The following is a 25,039-nucleotide window of genomic DNA, read 5'->3' as shown; positions in this document are numbered from 1 at the left end:
CTGTCCTGTAAAAACACTAAAATTAAGCTTTTTACTGAGAAGGAATTACCTCTAAGACTTTAGTATTAGATGCTATAAATATCTAATATGTGAAGATATAAGTATACACAAATAATGTTTTGAGACATCTTTATTAAGAATTTGAGAAACCTATGCTCCTTCTTACTCAGTCTTTTCATTGATGTCACTTCAGGAAACAAAGGAAGCAACAGCAATAAGATGTGGGAGAAAACCTGCAAACTGATCATCACGAAGAGCCTACTCCTATGGACAAAGTCCAAAATGCAAGTTCTGATGTGTAATATGACATGGAAATTTGAAGTTTTCAAGGGAAAGATATACATAAAAATTATAAAATAAGCATTAACAGACACATTTAAGTATTACATTCCACATTTAACCTTTCCATACTTGAAAATTTAAGTTATACTTCAGTGCTAAAGAGGAAATAAAATTATTTCCTCTTTCATTTCAAACAGCATCTGACCAAAATTCCTCCCTTTTGAAAGACAGAGGTTTGTTATCTAATGCTGTGCGGCTCTTTTGAAGTGTACCATACCTGTCTCTTCACATTTGTTACTGAAATTTTAACATGGTTATAATTGTTACAAAGAATTATTCTTATGAGTGCCACAGAACTTGGAGAAACATGACAAAATCTTACCGCTACATTTCCATTGCACCCTTGGGACTGACAAACACCTCCTATTCTGTTGGGAATTAGCACGTCATCCCAGCAAGATGGGCCCTTCAAAATAAAACCAAAGCATGCAAAGATTATCATTTACTTCATAAATAACATATAAAACTTGGTTTTGTTGCTGCTTTTCCTACTCTTGTTTCTTTTACATTTTAGCTAGACAGTTTTATCATAATTTCACTGAGAGATCATTCAGGTTATATAACAATATTCACCAGTAAAGCCCAGTCACAAACAGGACATGTGGTCCCTCTACTTTAGGGTCAGTGCTGTGAACAGGCATCGATAGTAGGTTACATTTTCTCAGCTCAAGACAGGTACTGAGTTAATCATAATTAAAAAACTACAAAGATTCATTGTCTGGTTCAACACTGTTTACACGTGGGCCTGCAGCTAGGGGGAAAAGGGAAAAAGATAATAGCTGGAAGCAGAATATACAATTAAAAAAACTGTGAATAGATTTCTTGGCTCTAGTTAAAGTCTTTACTTAACTGCAATACAACATAATGTAATTGTTAAGTGAGAATTGTTCTTGGATTTCTAGATATTTACATTAACTTCAATATTTATCAGTCATTATTAAAGAAACTTAAAAATCCCCCACCCCCCACAACATAAATATAAAAATATAAAAACACAGAAAAAAAATCTGACAAAAATTCCTTATTAAACTTTACAATGACTTTTTGAATATACACAGTTCATATATGAGTATATTACCAAGCAGAAAAAAAAAATAAGGATTGCAAATTATCAATATTCCACAACTGCAAAATAATGTGATTAACAGGATGATCTATCAAAGAAGAAAATTTACATATATAGGATATATAGGAACTTTTATAAAAATATTTTGCATCACAAAAAATTGATACTCATATGGTTTCTTTTTTATATTAATTTTACACCAATTAATATTTAATTTACAGACAATAAAATTAATCTGAGCAATAGATAAGAAGTTTACATGTATCCACATATATAGTAGAAATATACAACTAAGGTATCAAAAAGGAGAACATTTGGTACTTGGATTAGTCAGTGTTTGGGATAGAATCAGTGCCCAGGCAATAGCAGAAAATCCTTATCCAGAAGAAAAATTATAGCAGTGAAGACATTAACCACATTAGTGAAATTAGTGCCTACTTAAAACACAGTTGAATTACAAAGTAATCCTGTGTCACATCTAGATCCATCCCATTTCAATTCTGTATTAGAATTCTCTTAGTAGTGTGAACTTAGTGATAAAATGTTGATCCAGCCTATCTGGAAAGTTGAGTAAAACAACTTGCTCTTCACTGAGCTCCAGTTTCTAGTGTCATCCAGTTTAAATGCTGGCTTTTGAGATAAATAAAAAAAAAAAGAGCTTTGACAAATGTAAGTTGAAATGCAGGCAGGCGCAGGGGTGACAAATCATAGTTTTGAGTCCTTGGGTGAACAGAGCTGCAGTGGAGTAGTGTAAAGTAATAATCCTTGATACTGGGGGAGGGAAGGGGAAAGAACCTTGAATGAATGATTTAAAACATTTGAAAAATAAAGTTTTCCATCAATTATTCCAGTGAATTTTTACCTCTCATGAAGTTCTAGCATTCCAGAAACTTTGCAGGAAGAATAGTAAGACCACCCTGAGATGCTGCACAAAGAGTTACCTCTTTTTAATAGCTTTCAACTGAGTAGTTCAAAATTTTGTTTGATGCCACCCAGTTTATTTATTTTTCCCCACATCATCAAAGATTGTACAGATCTCTAGCATTCCTTCCACAGCAGCTTACTTTTCAGGAAAGAAATCATCTACCTTCCCATTCCTCATGTAGGTGCTGTTCCTTATATTTTTCTTTTTATCTTTTACTAGCTCTTCCAACTCTATCATTTTGAAATATAAAGAGCATCACACAGTACACATGACTTATGTGTTGGACCAGTGAATAGGAAGATGATGTCTAGAAATTTGCTCAAATCCTCCTAAATACTTATTAAAATGTAATTTACTTTGCTGATGCTTACTAGGCACCAAGGCAGCATTTTGGTGGAGTTATCTATCAGAGCTCCTAGATCTCATTGCTACATATAAGATATCTCAAAATCCATTTCATATATATAAAATCTGGAGGGTTGTTTTTCCCAGTGCACATCCCTTAATAGTGACATATGTTAAATTTCAACTGCTATTTCAACAGCAGTTGTCATGTGCATCCTAAGGTCCACAGACATGCTTCTAGCAGGTACTTTCTAGGTTCTCCCATACTGAGCCCATGTTTGCTTGCAAGGATGAACCAGTTATATACCTCGCTCTCCAAGTCTACGGCAATCACTTAACACACCTTCTGCTACTGTAATAGTTTAAATGGACTCAGCAACAGTTTTTTTCTACTGTTTGCAGGTAAGAATCTTCAGTAGTTTTGTCCACCAAATTGTATTTTTATATTTAAAGTGTTGGAATTATGGTGGTTTTTTGCTTTCTAGTAGTTTAGTTATCACTGTTAAAGACCAGAGCTTCATTAGTAACATTATAAACCAGGTCCCCCTTCTCTTGGCAATTCTTTAGTCAACCTTTCCACAACGTAACCTGATAGCATCCAGAAGTTTACTCTTGGGATCATGATTTGACATGATACTTACATAACTTACATTAAAGCAATTTAAATACTCAATTATGACAGCTTTTCCTACACTTTCAAGCTTTTGCTTTTCCCCAAAATGTTAGGCTTGCAATCATTATCCAGTCAGACCATTGTTATAGGGAGTAAAAATTTTTCCCCCTTTTGAGGCCTGGAATTTTAATCCACAAGGATGACATCTAACTCACAGACTTGATAAAGACAACCAACACTAACAAGTTAATATTTGATTAACCCCTATCCCTCTTCCTTCATACTTATATGTATTAACACACATTTATTAAAATATTTATTTTTCTAAATTAGAGGAATTCAATACTTTTGGTTTTTTTCTAACTTTGTCTAATCCTTACACGATTTCCATTTGGCAGGAGGTAACTAAAAAAAAAAGGATGAGAAATAAGAAGCAAATGAGTTCTATAAAACCAGAAACATATTTACTCAAACCCCAAGAGAAGCCTTTTTTTTTTTTTTTTTAATCTGGTACTGGTAACATGGGACAATGATTTTTCATGTTTCTTCATCCTTGTATGATTAATAGGAGACTCCCAAAGTTAATGATGCTACACCAGCATTTACACAAAAATAGTCACACTAAGATACACATCAAGATAATTTAAATGAGTGTGTAGAAGCAGTTCCACAAGTATGATATTTGCTCTGGTACTAATTATCTTGATTTTATAAGAAGACAATATTTCAAACTAAACTTCTTAGAGGAATTGATGCTTTACTTCACTGAAGTTATTTCAGGTGAAAGCTTCCCAAGTATTCATTAGTTTGCAGGTCTGGGTATATAGTCACAAAAAGGTAAGGAGGCATATTAATTCTCAAAATAGAAAAAAACTCCAAAACATCCACAGGATTATTTATAAGGTTGAGGTTCTAGAGAAATGCATTTGTAAAAGAAACCCAAAAGGGGTGACTTGATGCAATGCTGATTACCACTAGAATGAACTACTACAAGTAACACTACATCAGGTCCAAATATGCTTACTATGAAAATATTTTATTAATTAACAATAACAATATTAATAGGAATTTTGCATTCACCTTTAAGTTCTTATTTCCAAGGTAAAGCTAATGTGCTACATGGCTTGATATGAACTTACAGTGCTCTCCCTCTCTGCAATCATTTCCTTACGATGTTTCTCAAGCACATGAGGCTACTTTGCACAAAGCAGCTCACTGAAATAAAAATGTCATCTTTCACTAAAGACATGTTAGAGCACATACACAGGGAACTAGGAGCACAGTTCCACATTATCAGCAACTATCAACTGTTCACTCACACTATAGCTAAGAACTTCCTAATTTTTTCCTTCATAAAAACCCTCACAATATTCATAACTTCTTTATCTCTTATGATGATTTCTTTTTTTTACGCAAAACCTGTAAAAAAGTCAGATGCATTTAACTCTTTTGGTAACATTAACCAGACCCAGTTTTAAGTCAACAAGTGTTTCTTTTTTTCTGTTTTAGTAAAAGTTAGATCAAGTTCTCGAGGCACAAGAAGGCATTGATCCAGCAGGAATTATAGACTGACAGAATAAAATGGGTTTCAACCTGTTTAACGTTGATGAGTGGAGAGGAAAAAAAAGTGATAAAACAATAAACCCCAATCAACCAGAGAGCCCCCATTCCACACCTCATTTTCCAAATTAGTAAGAGGAAAAATCTCCTTTTCCACATCTGTTCTTGGCATTCTTTACGGCCACATTTTATTATTAATGCTAATCTAACACACTTTCAAAAGATTTAGTGTGCTTGAAAATTTTAGTTTTCCACCTTCAAAACAAAAATAGTAGAAAAGACATTTGTCCTTGAAAAACACTGTGCATTCAAAATGTTAATGTTTCTGTAGCGACAGTACTACTAAATGTCACTGCTATAATTGCATCAAAACACAATTAGGAATTCTGGCAAGATAAACACTTTGAAATGCAATTTTTGTATCGTTCTTTCTTGAGTCTAAGAAAAGCCTGTCAACCTGCAGGCCAGCCAATCACTTGTGGTGTTATAACACTGCAGGCTCTAGTGTTTGTAATTATTAGTTCGCATTAATCAAGAACATACTGTGAGAGGAACAAAGCCTTCTGATTGCGAGATTAAAGCAACTGCCCCTCTTGTACCCAGCCAAATGGCTCACAGAGAAAGCTGTGCATTAAAATAAACACATCAGAGAAGGCTTTTCCGGTGTATAAGTGGGAAAATGGCAGAATAAAGAAAGAAATAGAAAGAACACCACTGAATAGAAAAAGAAATAGCAAATGTACTTGAGTATTTCCCACATAAGTAGGTATGGAAATTTCTGTGCCTTGAGCATATGGCAGCTGTTCCTTTCCTTTTTGAAGGGGAAGACAGGAAAAAAAAATGGCAAATGTATATTAAGCTTGAAGTGAAACTCCTATGCAGCATATGAAGAACAGGGAGGACTGAGATGTTTTTTCAATGTACGAGGAAAGTACTGGAAGTCTGTGTACATTCCACTAGTATATTGTACTGATGCCCAGTACAGAGGGCGGTACAGTACACTCTACTCCCAGTGTCTTTTTATCTTTTAGCCAAGATCCAGTTTTGTATTGTAAAACCAAAACTAATTTTTCATCAGAAACATCTCAAAAAAAATTAAAAAAAAAATTTAAAACTCTCTCCCAAACCAGAAATTTAATCTAGAGACCTTGGATGACATATTATACAAAACATGGTTGCTGACAGAACTGTTGACCTGTTAATTCAGGGAAAGGCCAGAAGCAGAGGCCAGCAATAGAAATCAGTGACTCAACAAAGACTCTGAATCACTTAAAAGGCTGGAAACTATCCAAGTGTTCAATGCTTTGTATTTTCCCCGCTTTATATTCTCCTCTAGTGAACAATTTGCAGCAGAATATCATTAAAACACATATTTGTACCTGCTAATATCTACATAAGAGACATAAATCATTAAAATGTTGAGTAAATGACCCAACCAAGGAAAAACTATTAATGCAGAAGGATTTTTAAAGCTATGTAAGAAATAATTTCAGGTCTTGAGAGAATTTAAAAATCAGCATATGGGACACAGGAAAAGTGTTAAATCTGATGCAAATCATGCAAACATTCAGGCTTTTCTGCAAAGTTATGGCTACTGACTTGTCTGTGTGAGAGTATTTAAAGAGCTAGACATCGTATAGGGAACCCTCAGCATGGTTTCAGCATCTTTAGACAGGATGACAGAAGAAAAACCCTCCCAAAATATAAGGCTTACTAAATAAAAATTAATTTCCTTTTTGCCAGTCTAACAGCAGTACCCACACCAAGCTACCACACTTCACTGCTTCCAGTACCATTATAGGTAGAAAACTCTGCCTCCTAGACACGGTAGGAACCAAGATGTATCCTAATGGTAAGCATGCATCTCTCCTATGAGAAAAGACTTAAAGAACTAGAGGTTTTTTCAGTCTGGAGACGTGAAGACTTATGGGTGATGTAAATACAGACTTTCACCACCTTAAGGGTGCTTACAAGAAAGATCGATGGGGACTTTTTACAAGAGCAGGTAGTGACAGGACAAGTGGGAATGGCTTCGAGCTAAAAGAGAGTAGGCTTAGATTCAGTGTGAGAAAAGAATTCCTTACTAGGAGGGTGGTGAGGCACTGGAACTGGTTGCCCATAGAGATTGTGGATACCCCATCCCAGGAAATGTTCAAGGCCAGGTTGGAAAGGGGCACTGAGTAACCTGGTTTAGTGCAAGGTGTCCTAGCCCATGGCAGAGGGTCAAATGATCTTTAAGGTCCCTTCCAACCCAACTTATTCTATGATTTCTACTAAATGCTTAAATATTATATGGATATTTTTTTCCCTAAGTAAAACTATGAACCACAGCATCCAATCTAGCATAAAATGCATTCTCCAAATTCCCAAAGCCCAGCCTATCAACATCCCTCATGAGAAAGAAAAGATACAAATAGTTTATAAAAGAGGTCACTAATGAATTAGCCAGGAAGTTGTTGCTAGCCTTTTACAGATGTTCTACTTAAAACACTGGAAAATTTATTACAGTAGATAATCTATTGAATGGAAAAACTGTCAGATTGGCAACTTTTAGGACCAAAATCATCTGCTTAACACAAAGGCAGAGGTAATTAAAGTTTACCTACAATTTATACAGATCTAAAAGACCATTACCAGCAGGGAGAGATTAATTTTTATTCCAAAGCTATATATTTTTTTTTTATAATTCTGAAGAGATTGATACAAACTGACTAGCACATGGGGACACATTATTGCAGGCAAAGCTAACCAATTTACTGTGGACTGGCTTTGACAAAGAATGTCCAATACAGCAGGGAGCAAAGTATAAAAAAAGTCTACTAAATGAGTCTTGGGGTTGGTTTTAAAGAGGTTTGTGATATAGGACTGGGAGGACTGGATTTAGCTGGTCAGTCTAAAGAGCATATTAAAGAATCCATCAGAAGGAATGTTCTTATTATTATTGACTTTGGTAATTAGACCAAATCTATAAAGCACATGGATAATTTTGTTTATATAAGAAACAGTACTGAAAAAAAGTGAATCACATGCTTTAAGTCTTTGTGGGGATTGAACCTACTGGTTTGATTTATAGTAGGATCTTAGAGATGAAATTTTCCTTTAAGAGTGACCAGCTTAATTATTAAATTGCCAGTTCGATGTCAATAGTTATAACGCTTCCAAAATTAAGTAGCAGACAATTAGCTCAACTGCTTGCAGACATGTAATTATGAACATTTCCTGTATGATAGTTATTGCAAATGAAACATGAGAGGATCACTTCTGTAACTGAAAATATAGGTAGAGTATAGAAAAATAATAACTTTTTTTATTGATAATTGCTTTTTCTTTCTTAACACATGTTTCTTTCTTAATACATAGTTTCATAGTTAAAAAGAAAAGAAAAGAAAACACATTAATGACATGCTTTTAATAAGTTCTGATCTTTCTTTTCTTTCATACTGTTTATAGTACAATGATTTACAAGAGTCATCCTGCTGGACCTCAAGTAAATAATGAAGGCTCATAAAAGACACCCAAGGTAAAGGGTTGCAGATTCATCTCTTCATTGACAATATTTTATAGCAAGCATTGTGTTGCTAGCACAAACACTTTCTTATATAAGCAAAAGAAAATTATTCAAAGTGTGTCTTTGGTTGGTCCCTCTCAGCAAAAAAGGGCAAAAAGAGAATAAAGATAATACAAATACAACTGCAGCTGAAAAATTGAACAACATAGTCCTGCTGCTGCTCTAAACTTTAGTCTTGAATGAGAGATATAGAGCTGTAAGAAAAAGTGGATGAAAAGCCTCCTAAACCAAACAACCGAACTTCATTCAAATAATCTGTCAGACCAATGATTTCTAATCTATAAATACTTTCTATCTAGATGTCATTAAATACTTTTTCAAGGCTGAAACAAAAAAAGAGAGCCAGGGAAAACTCCTGTAATTCCCTAAACATGCATGTACTTACTGTGTCCACTGAAATTATAGCATTAAAAAAATAAATTAAAATCCACAATTACAAGTGTTAAGACCAGCAGATCTCACTGAGGTCAGTGTAACCAGGAACAGACTAAAGCCCTCTGCCTTCAGGGGCTGCTTCTGCTGTGGAGGCTTTTCAGGGATTCTTCCACAAGGGAGCAGCCAGAGGACAGGGAGCTAATAGACAGGAGAATTCAAACCTTCTAAGACCCATCCCTGTTCTCTCTCCAGCTGAGATGTGCTCACAGTTATTTGAGCCACAAGTGTCAAGATACAAAAAAATATTACATATGGAGAGCTTTTAGCTGGGATCAGAAAGTGCAAAGGCTGTTTTGTTTCTCTACCCAAAAACACTTCTCCTGTTCCCATGCTTTCCCCTCCTAAGTCACAGTTACAAGCTGTAAAAGCTGACCGAACTTGGATTGAATTTTCTCGGTTTTTCCCAAAGTGGCAACTGCCCGCAGCAGATGGATTTTGTCCCACAGGACTCTCTGGGCAGAGAAGAGCAGCCCAGCACCAGTGGATGCTCCATGCAGGATGAGAGGGGGATGCTGGGGCCTGATCAGAGCTCTTGGGGTGCTGGCAGACTTGGCACAAATTTGAAAGAGAAGTGATTAGCATAAAGATAGATTATCAGTTACCTACAAGCCAGAAAGCTCCAGAGGAGCTGCAGAGGAGTGTCAGCCATTCAGAGGTGAAGCATTTCCAGGATCAGGCAGCAAGCCCCCAATTCTTTCAGTTCTCCAGAAATGGGTGGCAGTGTTAACATTCAGTAAACATATTTTAAATTCAGTACGAAACCACGCTGCTGATTCTGGAACTCACACTAAACCAGGATTAGACAGAAATTTCTATTTCTTAAAGGAAATCTCTCAGAACAGAGTAGGTGAAGAAATGTTTAAAAGGTACTTTTTTACTATTTAGAACTAAAACCCCACGTCAAATATGAAACCATTTAATCTATAAGTTTTGAGCTGCAGAAAGATTTAAGCAACTCCACAAATTTTGGGCAAAGAAGATTATGGCAGTCCTGCAATTTGGATACATCATAAGCTACGTCTGCATGGGAAATATACAGACTAAATGTAGTAATAAAAAAAAATAAAAAATATAAGTTAAGTCAACATAGAAGTCAAGGTCTGCAGTTAACATATTGCTAATAATGCCAACTAGACACCTTGCAATTAAACTAATATGAGCTGAAGTTAAACAAATGCAATAAAGCAAAGATATAAAATAAAAATCCAAGCTTCATGAATATTCCACAGTAACAATTTAATGCAGATGTAATCATTGCATGTCAGATCATTAAATTTTAAATATTTTTTTTTTTTACTAGGACGAAAAAGCTAAAAATCTTTTGGAAGAGAGACCAACCTAGAGCATTTCCACTGTAGGCAATACTCAGAGAAGCCCTCAGCCCATCAATTCACTTCTGTAAGGCACCATTAGGAAACAAGTCCAGAGACAACTGTCCATTCACTATCTGAGCTATGGTAAATCCACATGGAATGAATACTGCCCTTAGCTACATGTGCCTGCCATTCCCTTTCTTTCTCTGAGCTGTCACCTACTGCTTCCTTATTTATGCTCTTTTTACTTTGTCCAAAGGGTCTCTCTCCCATTTCTGTGGTAAGACACACACCTATCCCAAGGATACTACATACATCTTAAAAAAAACCCCACTAATCCGCCACAAAACCAAAAAAAGCCCAAAATGCCAAACAGACGAAATAGCCTCCCACCCCCATCCCAGAATCCATTCCACATTTTTACTAAGAATAAATTTCTCAATTAATCACTAAAGCTAAAGGGCCGCTAGGAAGAGACTCACTTCATAAGGTGCTCAAACATTTTTTTCACTTACTGAAGTTATATAAAACTGTAAAATCAAGATTACACACTACAGTATCTGAGGAAAATAATTTGCTATATCATCCGTTTTTGATTTTACACATAATCAGGAATCCTGAAAGACAAAGCCACATCCATTTCAGCAAGAATATTTCAATCTTCGTAAAGGAAAGGTTATAGGATATCAAAGACTTTTTATTTCTAAAAAGGAGAACTAAACAAAAATATTGTCTTTGATTTTTTTTTCTGAATTTTACAATTACTGTGAACTTTACATATTCATCAATGTATTCAAAACAAAAACATCTTTGTTTTATCTATTAAGAAATACAGTCAAACCTGTATTAAGTGCATTGTTCAGGTTCATTTGAGAACAATTTAAGATTACATTGCATGCATGGTGGTTTTAGAGTTTGTTTTTTTCCCCTAAAACATGATCCTGGTACCACACATGAAAGAAAGGATGATTCTTTAAGCATTTTACATGAGAACATAACTAAAGAATTAAGATTGTACCAGGCTGTTCAGGATCCTGCCTTTGCCATCAAGATACTGCATATACTGGAAGGAGTGGATCCAAACCCCTCACTGAATCATGGCATTGTTTAGGTTGCAAGGGTCCTTTTAAGCCCATCTGCTCCAATCTCCCTGCATTAAACAGTGACAATTTCAACCAGATAGGTTGCTCAGAGCCCCATCCAATCTGACCTTGAATGTTTCCAGGGATAGGGCATCCACAGGCTCTGGCAGTCTATTCCAGTGTTGTACCCCCCACATTGTGGGAAACATCTTCCTTATTTCCAATCTAAATGTACCCTCTCTTCCAGGTAAAACCATGACCCTTGCCCTGTCACAACAGGCCCTACTAGAAAGTCTGTCCAAATCCTACTTATAAGCCCCCTTTAAGCACTGAAAGGCCACAACCCTATTTCCCCGGAGCCTTCTCATCTTCAGGCTGAGCAACCTCAACTCTCTCAGCCTGTCTTCCAAGCAGAGGTGCTCCAGCCCTCACACCATTTTTGTGGCATAACTTGTCTTACTAACACAGAGATATATTCCTATAATCTCATATCAAATCTCCAAACTATTTCTTCTCTTAAAGCTGTGCTTTAAAAACAGCTCAGGTCATTTTTTCATTTAATTTCTCTCTCTGTGCATGAATCTTGAATTATTTTGAATTATTCCTGACTTATTTTCTACATATTGGCACAATGAGAAAATAAATTAAGCCCATCTTTGAGCTTTTCACAAAAGTCAGTGAAAAGGTGAATGAACTCAGGCTAAAGGGACGTTTGAAATTAACTCTTCCATTTTCTAACAGAAGCTCTTGAGGCCCCAGCATAACAATAAAGGGTGTCCCAACACCTGAATTTTGTGAGAACTTTGCTAGTTTGTGCATACAAGGTGATCTCTGCAGATGTCTTGCCCAATAAGCATTTGAAGATTATTAAGCTGGAGAAGTGCCTAATTTCTTCATACCTGCTCTGAATGATTTATAATAGTTCTAGGAGCTGATTTTCTTAACTAAGAGGAATTTGGAGCATAAACATTGACTTCCCCTGTGCTCCAGTGTTCTGAAGAGACACCCATAAGGCTTAAAAGGCAACACAGCAGGACATCACTGGGATAACTCCACCTCACATCCACCCTGTTCCAGGCTCAGTTGGGCTTTTCTAGGTTTAGCTTTTGATTTCCTTCCACACAAAAGAGTCTGCTACAAAATGATTAACTCTCTAGGCACAGATGGTACATCAGAATCCACTTCAGAAGTGTTAGAAAGTATAGAAATAAGTTACTCTAAAAGGTGACTGCTATTAGGATATTTTGAAATGCATAATTCAGGACAGATCAGGTAGAAGCTACATAAGGCGTCATTTAATTTCACAATGAAGTTCAGATTTCCACTGAATTCTGAACAGCCTGAGTAGAAGATTTTAGTATTGTAGACAGGGTATCTGTATTTCATTTACAAAGGTTATGACTTGCATTCAAATTACTGAATCCATTTCAGGCTAAGACCACCTGTAAAACCAAGTATGCTAATAATTTCAGAAAAGAGTAGGCCCTCAGACATAAAATCAGGGTACTTCTACACTACAATGACAGTAATTGCAAACTTATTTGCATTTCCACAAACTAGTACATTTTATTCTGAAGACAGAGTTCCCTTTTATTGCAATCTCATTCAGTGTCTCTTTTGTCACATGGAAAGAAAACATATATTATTTAAATGTTTGGCATTTTATAATACCATTTTAACTATCACTGTGATGTTTTCCTAGTTTATGGCTCAGTGTAAACCGTGACAACAGATAAAATTGATTAACTGGAATTACTATTAGGATTAATTCACAGTTCAGTGCCTATGACAGTGGCCTAATCAGTACTTTTTATTTATTTGTCATCATCAGGCTTAGCTATAACAAATTCAGTTATGATAATGAAAAGGATCTAGAACTGGCACTTTAATCAGAACATAGATGTGGAGTACAATATATGCTAGTAAACCAGGCAGAACTTCCTCAAATACACACACATGCACACACACTAGCACAACTGTTCTTTATAGCCCTGCTCGACTATTCCAGGTCTCACATGTTTCTTTGAGACTCAGAGCTTATATGAGGCACAAGCTATTCCTCTTTATTTCAAGTTTGGGTCTAGTCGGAACAGACACTACATCTCCAAAGCAACTAATAGCCCAGAATTGCAACTTTGTAAACAAGATAATTATACTTTAAGGCAATGCCTTCTCTTCACAAAGATAAAAGATATGTAGGCCCATCACCTTTATAGAGTGCAGCCTGTACACAAGAAATCTTAGTGGATTATATCCTTGTTGCAAAAATTGATTCTAGATACTGTAGAGTGAACAACTCTGATGAAAACCAAAAGGGTCAAATACATTGAAGATATTTTGGATAAGAGGGAAATAAAGTAATTTATCATCTTCGTATAACTTTTTTACCTCTATCCCTCAAGTTAGAGGTCTTTTACTTGTCTATACCTAGAATTTTTTAAAAAAGCTACCAAAAAGGATGCGGAGGAGGGAGGGATAAGAGGAGCAAGAAATTAAAAAGAAGATCTAATGTCTCTTTTCATAGCTTCATGGATGAGGAATACCAGTAAGAGACAAAAATCAGGAAAATAGTACATAATAAATAGAAAACCTCTAATATACATGAGTAAGAGTGCTATTTTACACATCAGTGTTATGCAACCCTCCTTTTAATTCATGCCAATATTCTTCCATCAATTCCATTTGAACAATTTCCAAATTATCAATAGAGGATCACAAGTTTTCCCTTATACAATTTCTATAATTTCCCACAGTGATGAACACCAAAAAATGTTATGAACTTACTGTGCATTTAGATAACATTTAGATCTGAAAAAAAAAAAAACAATCCAAAATTATTCACACCTTAAAATTTTAAGAAAAGAACACACTCACGCTCTCCAGTTTCTGAGCTCTTTCTTCCTAAATTCTTTCAAGCTTCATTAGGCAAAAAAAAAAAAAAAATTAAAATAAGCTTTATTCTCTAGAGCATTGGTGCTCCCACCACATGGATTATAGATGGACATTTATTCCTTCTATCGATTTACAACCATTTGATTACACTGTGCAAATATCCATGCACTGCACTGGACAAATTCCCATTGGGCATAACTCCTTTGAGGTAAAGGGTCGCAAAAGAAGAAAATTCTATTACAAACAGGAAAAAGAAGACTGCAATTTTGTAGTAATCAAATAATTGTATTGGAGAAAGTGTTTGTAGTCCAATATCTCATATCCCAGGAATAGTTGGGATTTCAAAAAAGAGGTTTCTATTCCAAGTTCTCGCTTGCCTACTGAGTGGCTCTAGGAATGAGACTTTCTCTCTTGGCCCACCATTTTCTAAATTCATAATATACTAATATTCCTCATATTGCCTCAGAGTTATTGAGAAATCATTACTTTTAAATTTAGCATAATTTATAATTTAGCATTAAACTAAAACAAACATTAATAAGACCATTGATTTAGAAATAAAAGTTATTACAGTAATGAAACTTTGAAGTAGTCTTACTGGCTCTTGTTATAAAATTATATTTTCCAATGAAATTGGAAAAGGGATTTGTTCTCTACTCAGATCTTAAAAAAATATCCTCCATCAGTATGCTCTGGTACTTTAATTTTAGTTCTTTTCAGTAGACATGAGGGATTGTATTTCCTATTACACTAGGGGAAACTGCTTCCTTTTAAGCTCAGAAAAACAAACACCTCTTTTACAATCATGGTTTGCAATTAACTTCTCATCTTTAATGTAAGAATAGAATTAATCTATCAACACATGCATTGTCACTTTTGTCTAATTATCTTGTATACTTATAGAAAATACACAGCATTACAAAAAATATGCACATGTTGGTAAGTGTCCATGCATCCACTATTTTAAAGCATTTCCTTGGAAAGCCTTTTCAAGGTAGGAGGGAAAACAACAGCAGCAACAACAAGAAAGAAAAAACACAGCAAAATCCCCAGCCCTTAATAGCTCATTTATAGATGTTTTATGTTTTCCATTATAGCAATCTCTATTATCTCATATTGATATGCATATGTCAGGTATATTCAGCCTTGTCTCATTTGTCATAAAAGCAATGACCTTTCAAACACTTTCCTAGCCTTCTTTAAAAAAAAATAATCACAAACATGCGTGTGAGTGTCAGTGAAGTGGAAAATTAGCCTTTTGAAACAAGTAAACCATCCTTCCCACTGTATTAAGGAAACCGTAGGTCTGAACAGCAACAAGGATACTGAGCTACATGAGGGTGATTTCACTGTGCACACTCCTAAGAAAAGTCCTTGACATTGTGAATATTTGCCTCGCATATAGGTCCCAGAGCCAAACCTCCATCTGGAAGAGATTTGAACTACCATCCAGAGGCATTTCAGGATCTGAACCAAAAGGTTTACAGCACTACAATCCAGTTAATTCTATTGCTTCTAATTCCAGCTGGACTTAAAGTCTTATCTCTGCACTCCAGGCCTTCAGATACAGCATATCACAGTAACACCAATTCCCAGAGAATTCAACTCCATGACCCAAGTGAGATTAAATCCCTCCAGATAGCCCAAGTAAATGGCTCATAACTTGTCTCTGTCACTTTCACTAATGCCTTTGTACCGTGAAAGAAACCAGCAAAGGTGTAAATATCTACAAATTATTAACTGTACTTTTTCCCTTGACTCCTATCAGTGATTCCAGTAGTCTGGTTCCTGCTGAGAACATCACAGATATTTACTGGCTGGACTTTCTCTTTAAGTACTGCACTAATCAGCTGCTGAACATTTGTACTCTAAACCTGTTACTATTTTTGATTAAACACACACACAGACATGGAAATATAAAGAGAAACATCAAGAAGAAGAGATACATCTTTGATGTAAGTTGGATTTAAACTCCCTCAAATCAGGTAATCCTGCAGCACATCTTGTGTTAAGCACTTTCACCCCAAAGAAAGCAGATGTAAGCTGAAAGGGAGCATTTCAAGACATGATGTATTTAGTTTTTATTTATCAGGACACATTTATTTTAATGAACTGAAGATAGAATTCCCAAATATTCCTTTAGGATAAATAAAAGAAAAAGGTAATTATCTTCTTAAAATACTGTAGTTTAATAAAGAGACGTTCCTGTGCAAAACAAAGACTGAATAAAAACCTGCAGCACAAACCTGGATGGTACTCAGAGATAGCTATTGTTGAACAAAGGTACCAGTTTTGTTTATTTTTTATTTCATTTTTTATTTTATTTGGTTTTTGTTTTCCCAGAGAAGGGCTTTGGAGGTGCATAAGAAGAAGGAAATAAGGAAGGTGTAAGTAAACAGAATTGCTTCCCAAAGCAACTTCCAGAATTAGAAAGAAATATGTTCTAATAGGACATTTCTAGAGATTCCAGTAGAAAAAAAATCAGAAACATTCAAGTGTCTGGATTTTGCAATTCCAGGCTTATGAAATTCGATCTCTCCAGACCACTGCAGAGAAATAAATAAGCAGAAAAAAAAAAATTACTTACCAGAAGCACTGCCCTTTTCTTTCCAGGATAAGAAAGGGACTCTAAAAAGCCTTTGAACACAGAGGATGTCCACCATCACCCTTCATCACTGTACAACACTAAGAAAGCTCTCCCTCAGTACTTCTTTCAGCAGTTTCTCTTCCACATTGAGGCAGGGCACAGGCCCAGGAGTGCCCCATAACAGGTGAGCAGCATTCTCACTAACAATTTTGTGTCAGATGTGGCTGGGTTCCCAAATCAGAAGGGTGACTGCTAGCTGGGGACACTGGTCAGGGCTCTTGGTGGATCCTTGCTGAGTGTTAAATTCAGGACAATGCTTGGCCCTGTGTGCTGAGACAGCACCTGGATCCACTTGCAGACTAGGCAGAAGTCATCTAGGCTAATGCAGGGAACAGGTGAGGCAATCAAGAGCTAGGGGAAAAGCTTTGGACTCTGTAAATGTGAACGGCTACACTTAGTAGCTACACTTAGTCCATCCTTGCCAGTGGAGAGCAGGGAACATGGGCAACATACACATATGTTAGTCACATCTGTATTTTTAATCAGATACTGGGGGGTGCCAGCATTATTTCTGGGAAGATGCACACAAAAACTCTTTTCTGGTAGTAAGTCCAGACAACATTATATCCTCAGCTGTTCTCAGGGTGCTCTCACCTAAACTGGTAAAAGCAATTGCATGAAAATTACTCAGAATTAAAAAAAACACAAAGGAGGTACTTTCTGTTTAACAGTTAAAGCAGCCAAGGAAGATGAAACTGTTTTATGGTTCATTTAAGCACCTTTAAGTAGAAAAGGACATTGTGCCTATGCAAACTCAATGAAGTGAGATCTGCAGGTTTACTCAGCAAAAGGGAAATTACTTGGTGTCAGTGAGGCAGGTAACTCCTATTTGGTTTTCATATGAAAATGAGGAGAAATCCTAGCCAGCACAGCTCAATTTACCAATTATAAGACTGTGACCATATGCTAAAAAGACAGAAAGCCTTGATAATCTTATTTCTGGCACATAATAAATTACCACAATAAAGGTACAGAACTGGCCCCCATTTTTAATAATTTCTATATTATAACTCATGGTACACCGATCCTAAGAAAACCCTGAACATCCATCAGCATTCCATGTATTTTGTTTTTCCTGAAGCAAGCTTTGTCATTCTGAACAAAGTAAATGACACGAAGGATTCACCCAGCTGAGACTGTCTTTATTTGACTTCAATAATATTTATGCAAACTAGCAACTTTTTTATTGGTATTTATCCAAAATACTGAGGCTACTTAGCATGTTAAGCATATTTCTACTCCCTGTTTTTTTAAGTAATGAATGAGGCATACCAATGAATGAGCCAAATTTTTTTTCCTATATTAACATTGATTGTCTATATTGAGACAAGAGCTTCAGGCTCTAAATATTTTAGACATAGCACTGCTTTGTTTTGGAGGGGTTATGCAACTATGATGGAAAAGACCCACTATGGAAATTGTGATGCACCAGTAAATCACAGATCCACTGACATTCTGACTCCTATTCTATCTTTGAAAGCTTGGTCCAGAGACACCTTCAGTGGCATTTATTTAAATAAATATAGACATTTATCTGTGAACAAGATTGCCTATGCTCTCTTTATAATGGAGAAAAATACATAGTTTCAGAGTTGGATCACCTTATTCTCAAGTAAATGTCTAGCAGAGGTTAGATGTTTGTGTCCTGAAATTGTCTATTCCTTTTTACCACAACATAGAGTGAACTCCAACACGAGTATCTGTGTGATAAATGTTTAAGTTTAGGTGAGGAATCTATTTCTTATTGATTCTCAGATGGAAGAGAACTAGTTTTGCTTTGCTGGTTTTGATATAATAATTATTGACGAGTCCCTTTTTCATGAAAACAACTGCTGATATTGTTTGCACCTCTTCAGGAGATATGAAGTCAGAGCAAATCTGATTCATTACAAAAGGGGCTTATAGAACATATGTCTTTAGCACATGTTTAAACAGCAGATAAAGAAATAACTGTTTGAATTTTAATAGAGGCTTATTAAATAAGGCAAATTAATGGGAATGAAAAGTGGCATTACCAACATAGAGGAAAATGTCTGATGGGAAAATTTACTGTGTCTAGACTTATCCAAAACCCTTGGCCACAATGCTAAGTACAGAGATTAGGTGAACAATTGTATCTGAAGACAGAAGTAGGCAAGGGCAGGCAAGAAATCTCCAACCAGAATGATTTTCAAAATTGAATAAAAAGTATGTTTGTGTGGGTCAGAATTAGATTATTACATGTCTGCTAATGTTCAACTTGAAAAATAACCAGCAATTAGCATTATTTCTGGCTCAAGGACGAAAAAATGAAACTTACAGCTAAAAGAGAAGTTTGCTTCCGGGGTTTTTGCTTCTTGAGAATGCTGGAAATATTAATCTGAAATCAGACTGATCAAAGCATTACAACTATATTATTGAGCATCTATTTAAGGCTGAAAGAACCTTTATTTTATAACATTTCAGTTAGATTTTGTATTTTAAAGAGAACCCTAACATTTTATTACCTGTGGATAGTCTCCATTCTTTGTTACCTAGCTTTTCATTTGATGGTGCTCTTTCTTTTTTTTTAAATTTAAGATGACAAACTCTTGCCTTCTAATTCATGAAAAAAGCTTGAACAAAATTAAAAAGGGATATAATGTTTGGGCTTTCTTGCATGTGATTACATGCCAGAATACTATAACCCAATTTGATGAATACATCAAATGCCAGGGTAGCATGATTATCAATCAATCTGTAGATTATTAACATGCTTAAATTCATTGATAATGTACATTATAATTGCACATTAATGAGCATTGAAATAAGCAACAAGCAGATCCTAGTACACCTAGGACAACAATAATGGTCTTGAGCAAAGCTGAGTTTTCCTCTTTTATATAGATTTATATGGCTCCTCAGAGCTGAAGGTAGGGGGCCACAGTGAATTTTTTTGTTAAGAAGTGTTATGTACAAAACAAGTATACATCCTGTTTTTTACGAGCCTTAATTACACCTCTGTAATGATGTGAGAGTATCTCTTTATTTGAGCAGGTGTATGGATCTAATTCCTGGAAGAGGTCACACAAGTTCAGCAGCCTGCTATCACAGCAGTCCAGCTGCTTAACCAAGGCAGAATGTATTGCTGTGGCAAGGCAGAGAAGGATTTAAGCTTTCAGAGAAGAGGAAAGCTGAGTTCAGCCTCATTAGACTTTATCTCAAATAGGAAGCAAAGGAATAACGGGCCTTCATAAAAGGACACTTTAGGTATCCTAGGGAAAAAAACTTCTCATGAGAAAAATTAAATTTGGAGATTTGTACTTTTTATCGTTTGCTTTTAGTAAAGCTGGCAGTGGTTCTAACACTACCAAAGGCTTAAGATTATGCTCTACACAAAAGAAGGACACAAGTTTAATTTTACTCTTTTTTAGTCTGTAATAAAAAGTATCAGGATCTTTGATGTCTTTGACAACAAAGACAGGAGTGTCACTTTGCACTTTCAAAACAGCTTCCCATTTTCAACAGCAGAACATTATCCCAAAGTACATTCGTCTAGAAATGAATCTGGTATATTGCTTAAGTATTGTACCCAGCAGCTCATCTATGATTGATATACTTTTTATTATTTTTATTATTAAAATATTTTCCTTAGATAAACTTTTTGTGTTTTTATCTCTGTAATTTTTGGCTCCAGTCTGCACTCCTTAATAAGTAGTATAAGACATTATGATTTGACACGAACAAAATGAAAATCAGAGTTATGCACAAAGCTCAGAATAAATGTTAAAATGTACTGCCAGTCCACAGACTGGAAATAAATTGTGTCTTTGCAGAGCTTTGTATTTCAAAGCCTTGTAAAAAAAGCAATTCTGAGACTTTGATGAGTGCAGATCACATTTTTAGATATGTAACCTAAAAGAAGACTTAAAGGTCATCAAGCCTGAATACATTCTGTTCAATACAATAAAGAGCAGCCATGTGTAAATTCTTATTGAGGAAATTATGAGTGATTCATGGCAGATTTTTCATTAGAATGTAATGTCTCATTTGCTGTAAAGTCAACATTATGATCTACAGTTACTTCTTAGAGATATTTCTATTAAAGTAAACAGGAGGAGAAATGCTTTTATTTGTACCATTCTTATCTTCATGCAGAATATCCAAATTAAAGTTGCATTCAAAACTGCCTATCCTTCTGCCATTTCAAAGCTCTCAATCACAAATTTTACATGAAGGGTTGTTTCTTACAATACCTAAAAACTTTGCTATTATCCCTAGTATATGTTTTGTCAAGGTAAGATTATAATAAATAAATACAAATTCTTATAACTTACTTAAGCACTACTTTCTGTCAATCTGCATCCATGTTTTTCACTCTGCAATCATCACAGCCCTCTATTTACTTCTTAAAGGTTACATAAAAATATCCTTGCCTGCTCTTTAGAAGATAGCCACTTCAAAGACTCTTTTGAAAATGAACAGTCTTTAACAATGTTTGATACTAAGCCAGGAAAGGGCATGGACTAAGTAACAGAGAGGGAATGCTTAAGTTAGCACTGTGGGAAATAAATGCCAAAAATTCAGTTTATCACACAAATTAAATTCTCTTTTCCCCAAATAACTCTCTGCTCCACACATGCATATAGCCAAAACCCTTCAGTGCTGATAGCCACAAAAATTCATATTTGAAACCCTGTTCTCAATTTATCAAATGCTTCTTGCTTCATGGGGTCAGATGGGGACTGGAGCTTATGATGAGCTGCTGGATCTGGGTTTTGGCATTGCAAGTGTCTGAGTGTTTGGTTTAGAGACAGATCTGAATGAGCAAGCTATGCTTCTCTTCAGAAGAAAGAGCAGATGCTGCACCCAGTCATCTTCTGTTGGTTGAGCAGCAGGCAAGAACATAGCACTATGTTTCTATATTTGAATGTGACTTGGATTAGAAAAAAATTGGAAGCTTTAAAAAAGTAAAAAGAAGAAAAATAAAAAAGCTAATTCCTTTTTTTGTTGTTGTTTTAAAAAGAATGCCATTAATAGAACAGGGAAAATTATTAACAGTCATTACTTTATAACTACCATTAAAACAAGCTTTTAAAGAAAATAAGGCAATATAAGAGAATGAAATGGGATAGCTTTATGTTGCCATTGGGTTTTGGGATAGCTTTATTCTGTAACTTAAACAGATTGTAAATATTTACCTCAAGAGAAACATAAATTCAAATTATTTATTTTATTTTTCCCACAAAGAATCACATACAAGACAGATAACTAGAGGCTATAATTATAAATTACAAAATAAAGTATTTCAAGGGTTTCAAGTGATAAATTTGACTTTGTTGGCATGCTGGAGGGAAACATGACAGCAACAAACTGTGTCTGAAAACATTTATGTCACACATTATCATACTAGAGGAGAATGTGAGATAACTAAAGTGAGAGTCCCAAGTGGAATATTTCTGGTTCTGCTATAGAGCAATGGACAGGATTCTAAGACCTGTAAAAACTTCTAATTTGTACATCCAACTTTATAGTTAATGTCCTCTCTGGTACTTGGAAAATTTTAAAATCTAAACTGAAGTTTTATAAAGCTGATTTTCAGCTTTACACTACAATTATAGGTAGTTATTCAGTAGTCAATATTAATTCCATTTTTTCTTTACCTAACTAGAAACTTTGTTGTAATTTGCTCCCCCATCCCATATTAAAATTCCTAAAGATTCTAAGTAATATTAATTAATTAATCCTCCAAGAAGTTGGAGGAACTTTATCAACTTATGTTTCTTTTAAGTTACTTGAGTGGAAGAAAAATAGTCCCTCTGTGAAGAACTATTGCTATTAGAACTATCCTGTGAGTGATATGGAATAATGCCATTTCACAGTAATATGTGCCCTGAAAATGGCCCTCATTCAGCAAGGTATTCAACTGAATGCTTGAAATTTACATATAGTGCCATTGGCCTGGGTAGCTGTATGGTGAAAATTGAATAATATTTAAAATGGATATACGTAAAGGAAAAGAATCAAACCTCTGTAAGTGGTTTTATTTCCCCAGTCTCACTTTAATTCAACCTCTGACTAAACTCTAAGCTCAATAAAAAGTAATGCATAATCTAGAATCTTGGTTTCTGAAAATAAGCAAACAGTATTTGATAAACTTTCATTTCATGAAATTGAAATGTCAATTATTCAATGAGCCTCTTTTTAAAGTATTCCAAAATTAATCTTCTAAAAATCCACCCATCTAGTTTTTTTTAATGAAGAGCCAATCAGACAAATAAAAAGGCAAACAGATCTAAATGATGAAGTTAATATAGCCTTGAGAATAAGCTTTGTGCTCATAATACCATATCTCAGCTTTCTCTCTCCTGCGCTGCCAGCCTCCTTGTTACTTAATAAAAGTTTCTGTTTCAGTTTTCCAGATATAATAGCTAAAATTGATCTATAGCTCCACAGTTTAAAAAATAATATACACAAAATCGTTGACAATAATTTGCTCTGTCAACTACTAACATATTAATGTTAATGTAAGTCATTCTTTATGTAACCGGTGTGTCCTTAAAAGCCCTAACTCAGCGACTCAAGCACAGGGCTAACTTTCAAACATGAAAACACTCCCCATTGAAATAATGATCTTTGCTGCACCTGGCCTTGAGTCAATTATGTTTCATGAGTCTTATTCAGCTCCCTGAACTTACATAGCTGCTGTACATTTCAAGGTATCACTGAAGTAAGAAACATGCAAAACAAACTTTATTATGGATCCTAACACCCCCAGCATTGTGCTTTCAGGAATTTCTCTGAACCTGCGAGGTATGCTAGCTCCCTCAAGGTAATGAGAAGTCCATGTAGCTTAAATGTGAGATGAATTTCTGACAAATTTTAAAAAGTTAAGAGAATTTGCAGAAAAACAATGGGTTATGATGCATTATATAGCAGTAACAACAGTGAACAGTATCTGATCTGCAATGAGCTGGAGTGTATTGTCAGAAGATCAAACTCTGACCCAACAAATTTATTCAAATTTGCAGTCTACTTTGTTGCTTACGGTTTTCTCACCCATTAAATTATTTTGCTCTTTTTTATAACATTTTTCTCAGAAAGCTTGTATTGATTTTTTAATATTTATGTTTTCTATGGATAACAACTAAGAGTTATAGCAGAAGCTAATCAAAAATAGATTATATTTTTAGATTTTTTTTATCTGTAATTGCATTGCAATAACTTTCTACTTGGCCATGAGAGTAATTAAAATAAAGCTGAAGTATTCTATAACATGGAAACTTCCACCTAAATAGTATTTTAATGGAAAAAATTGTGTCAGTTCTCAGATATTGTAAAAAGGAATGTCATGAATAAAACAAAGAGGTATTTGAACTCAGTAACTCTCTAAAACAAGCATCTTTATAATTAACACTACTGATATCTTGAGTATGAAACATAGTTTCATGGATATAGCTTGAAATCTGTGGAAGAAATTTATCACTATAATCAGTGTTATTTGCTTACTACACAGATGAAATGCGTTTCCAAAAATGGTTCTATGTGTCCATACATTTGTATTTTCCCTTATAAATTACAAGGATTACTTCCTATTTACTTCCATCCGCCTGAAATAAAAGCATAGAGTGGCAGAGGGATCAAATTAACTACAAGTTTATTCAACTGCACGTCTTCATAAAAAGCTGCCTATAAAATATCTACAGACTATAACACCATGACCACAAAATTTCTTTGGTGCCCTAAAAACAAACTGAAGATGTGAAGCTAAAAAAAAAAAATAATTAAAAAACCATATTGTTACATAGGGGCTGGAAATTAGTTTAACTCCAAACACATTTGTGGGTTTTATCACAGACAAAATGAGAAGGTTTTATTGTAATAGAAAGTGACTGCATACATTTTTTATCTAGATGTGACTTTTCCCATTACTTCTTAATAGGAGGAAAAGCTCAAACCCAACAATTCAAGCCAAATTATGTGTCTAGGAACTGAAGTATCCCTCCAGGCCCTTACAAATTATTAGCAGAAAGCCTGAAATCGTTGCATACACATGGAAACCAAACACATGGAAGGAAAACTATAATTCCATCCTCATAATCCTTTGACAATGCCCACACAATTACAGATATGGTAAAGCAGGAAGCAACCTTTAGAGATCATCTAGAACAAGCAACCTGCTCTAAGTAGTATATGCTGGAACCTCTTGCCCAGGCCTGTTTCCAGGTGGGTTTTGAATATCTCCAAGGGTGGAGACTCCGCAACCTCTTTGGACAAACTGTTTCACAGTAAG

At 35.1% G+C, this 25,039-nt stretch overlaps 1 protein-coding gene across 7 annotated transcripts in view; it reads right to left on the bottom strand.

Moving 5' to 3' along the window:
* The window catches only part of PRKN (parkin RBR E3 ubiquitin protein ligase), a 709,059-nt gene that overhangs the window by 395,132 nt on the left and 288,888 nt on the right, over positions 1-25,039 (bottom strand). For 5 of the 7 annotated variants that reach the window (XM_030269580.4, XM_030269582.4, XM_030269584.4 and 2 more), the window contains exon 5: positions 665-748. The exons of the other annotated variants lie outside the window; for them this stretch is intronic. In XM_030269580.4, coding sequence (XP_030125440.3) covers positions 665-748 — 84 coding nt within the window. The remainder of the gene's footprint in view (positions 1-664; positions 749-25,039) is intronic. 7 annotated transcript variants of the gene reach the window in all.

The sequence above is a fragment of the Taeniopygia guttata genome, chromosome 3 (assembly GCF_048771995.1).
Source record: "Taeniopygia guttata chromosome 3, bTaeGut7.mat, whole genome shotgun sequence".
Lineage (NCBI taxonomy): Eukaryota > Metazoa > Chordata > Aves > Passeriformes > Estrildidae > Taeniopygia > Taeniopygia guttata.
This window is presented reverse-complemented; position numbering and strand designations above follow the sequence as displayed.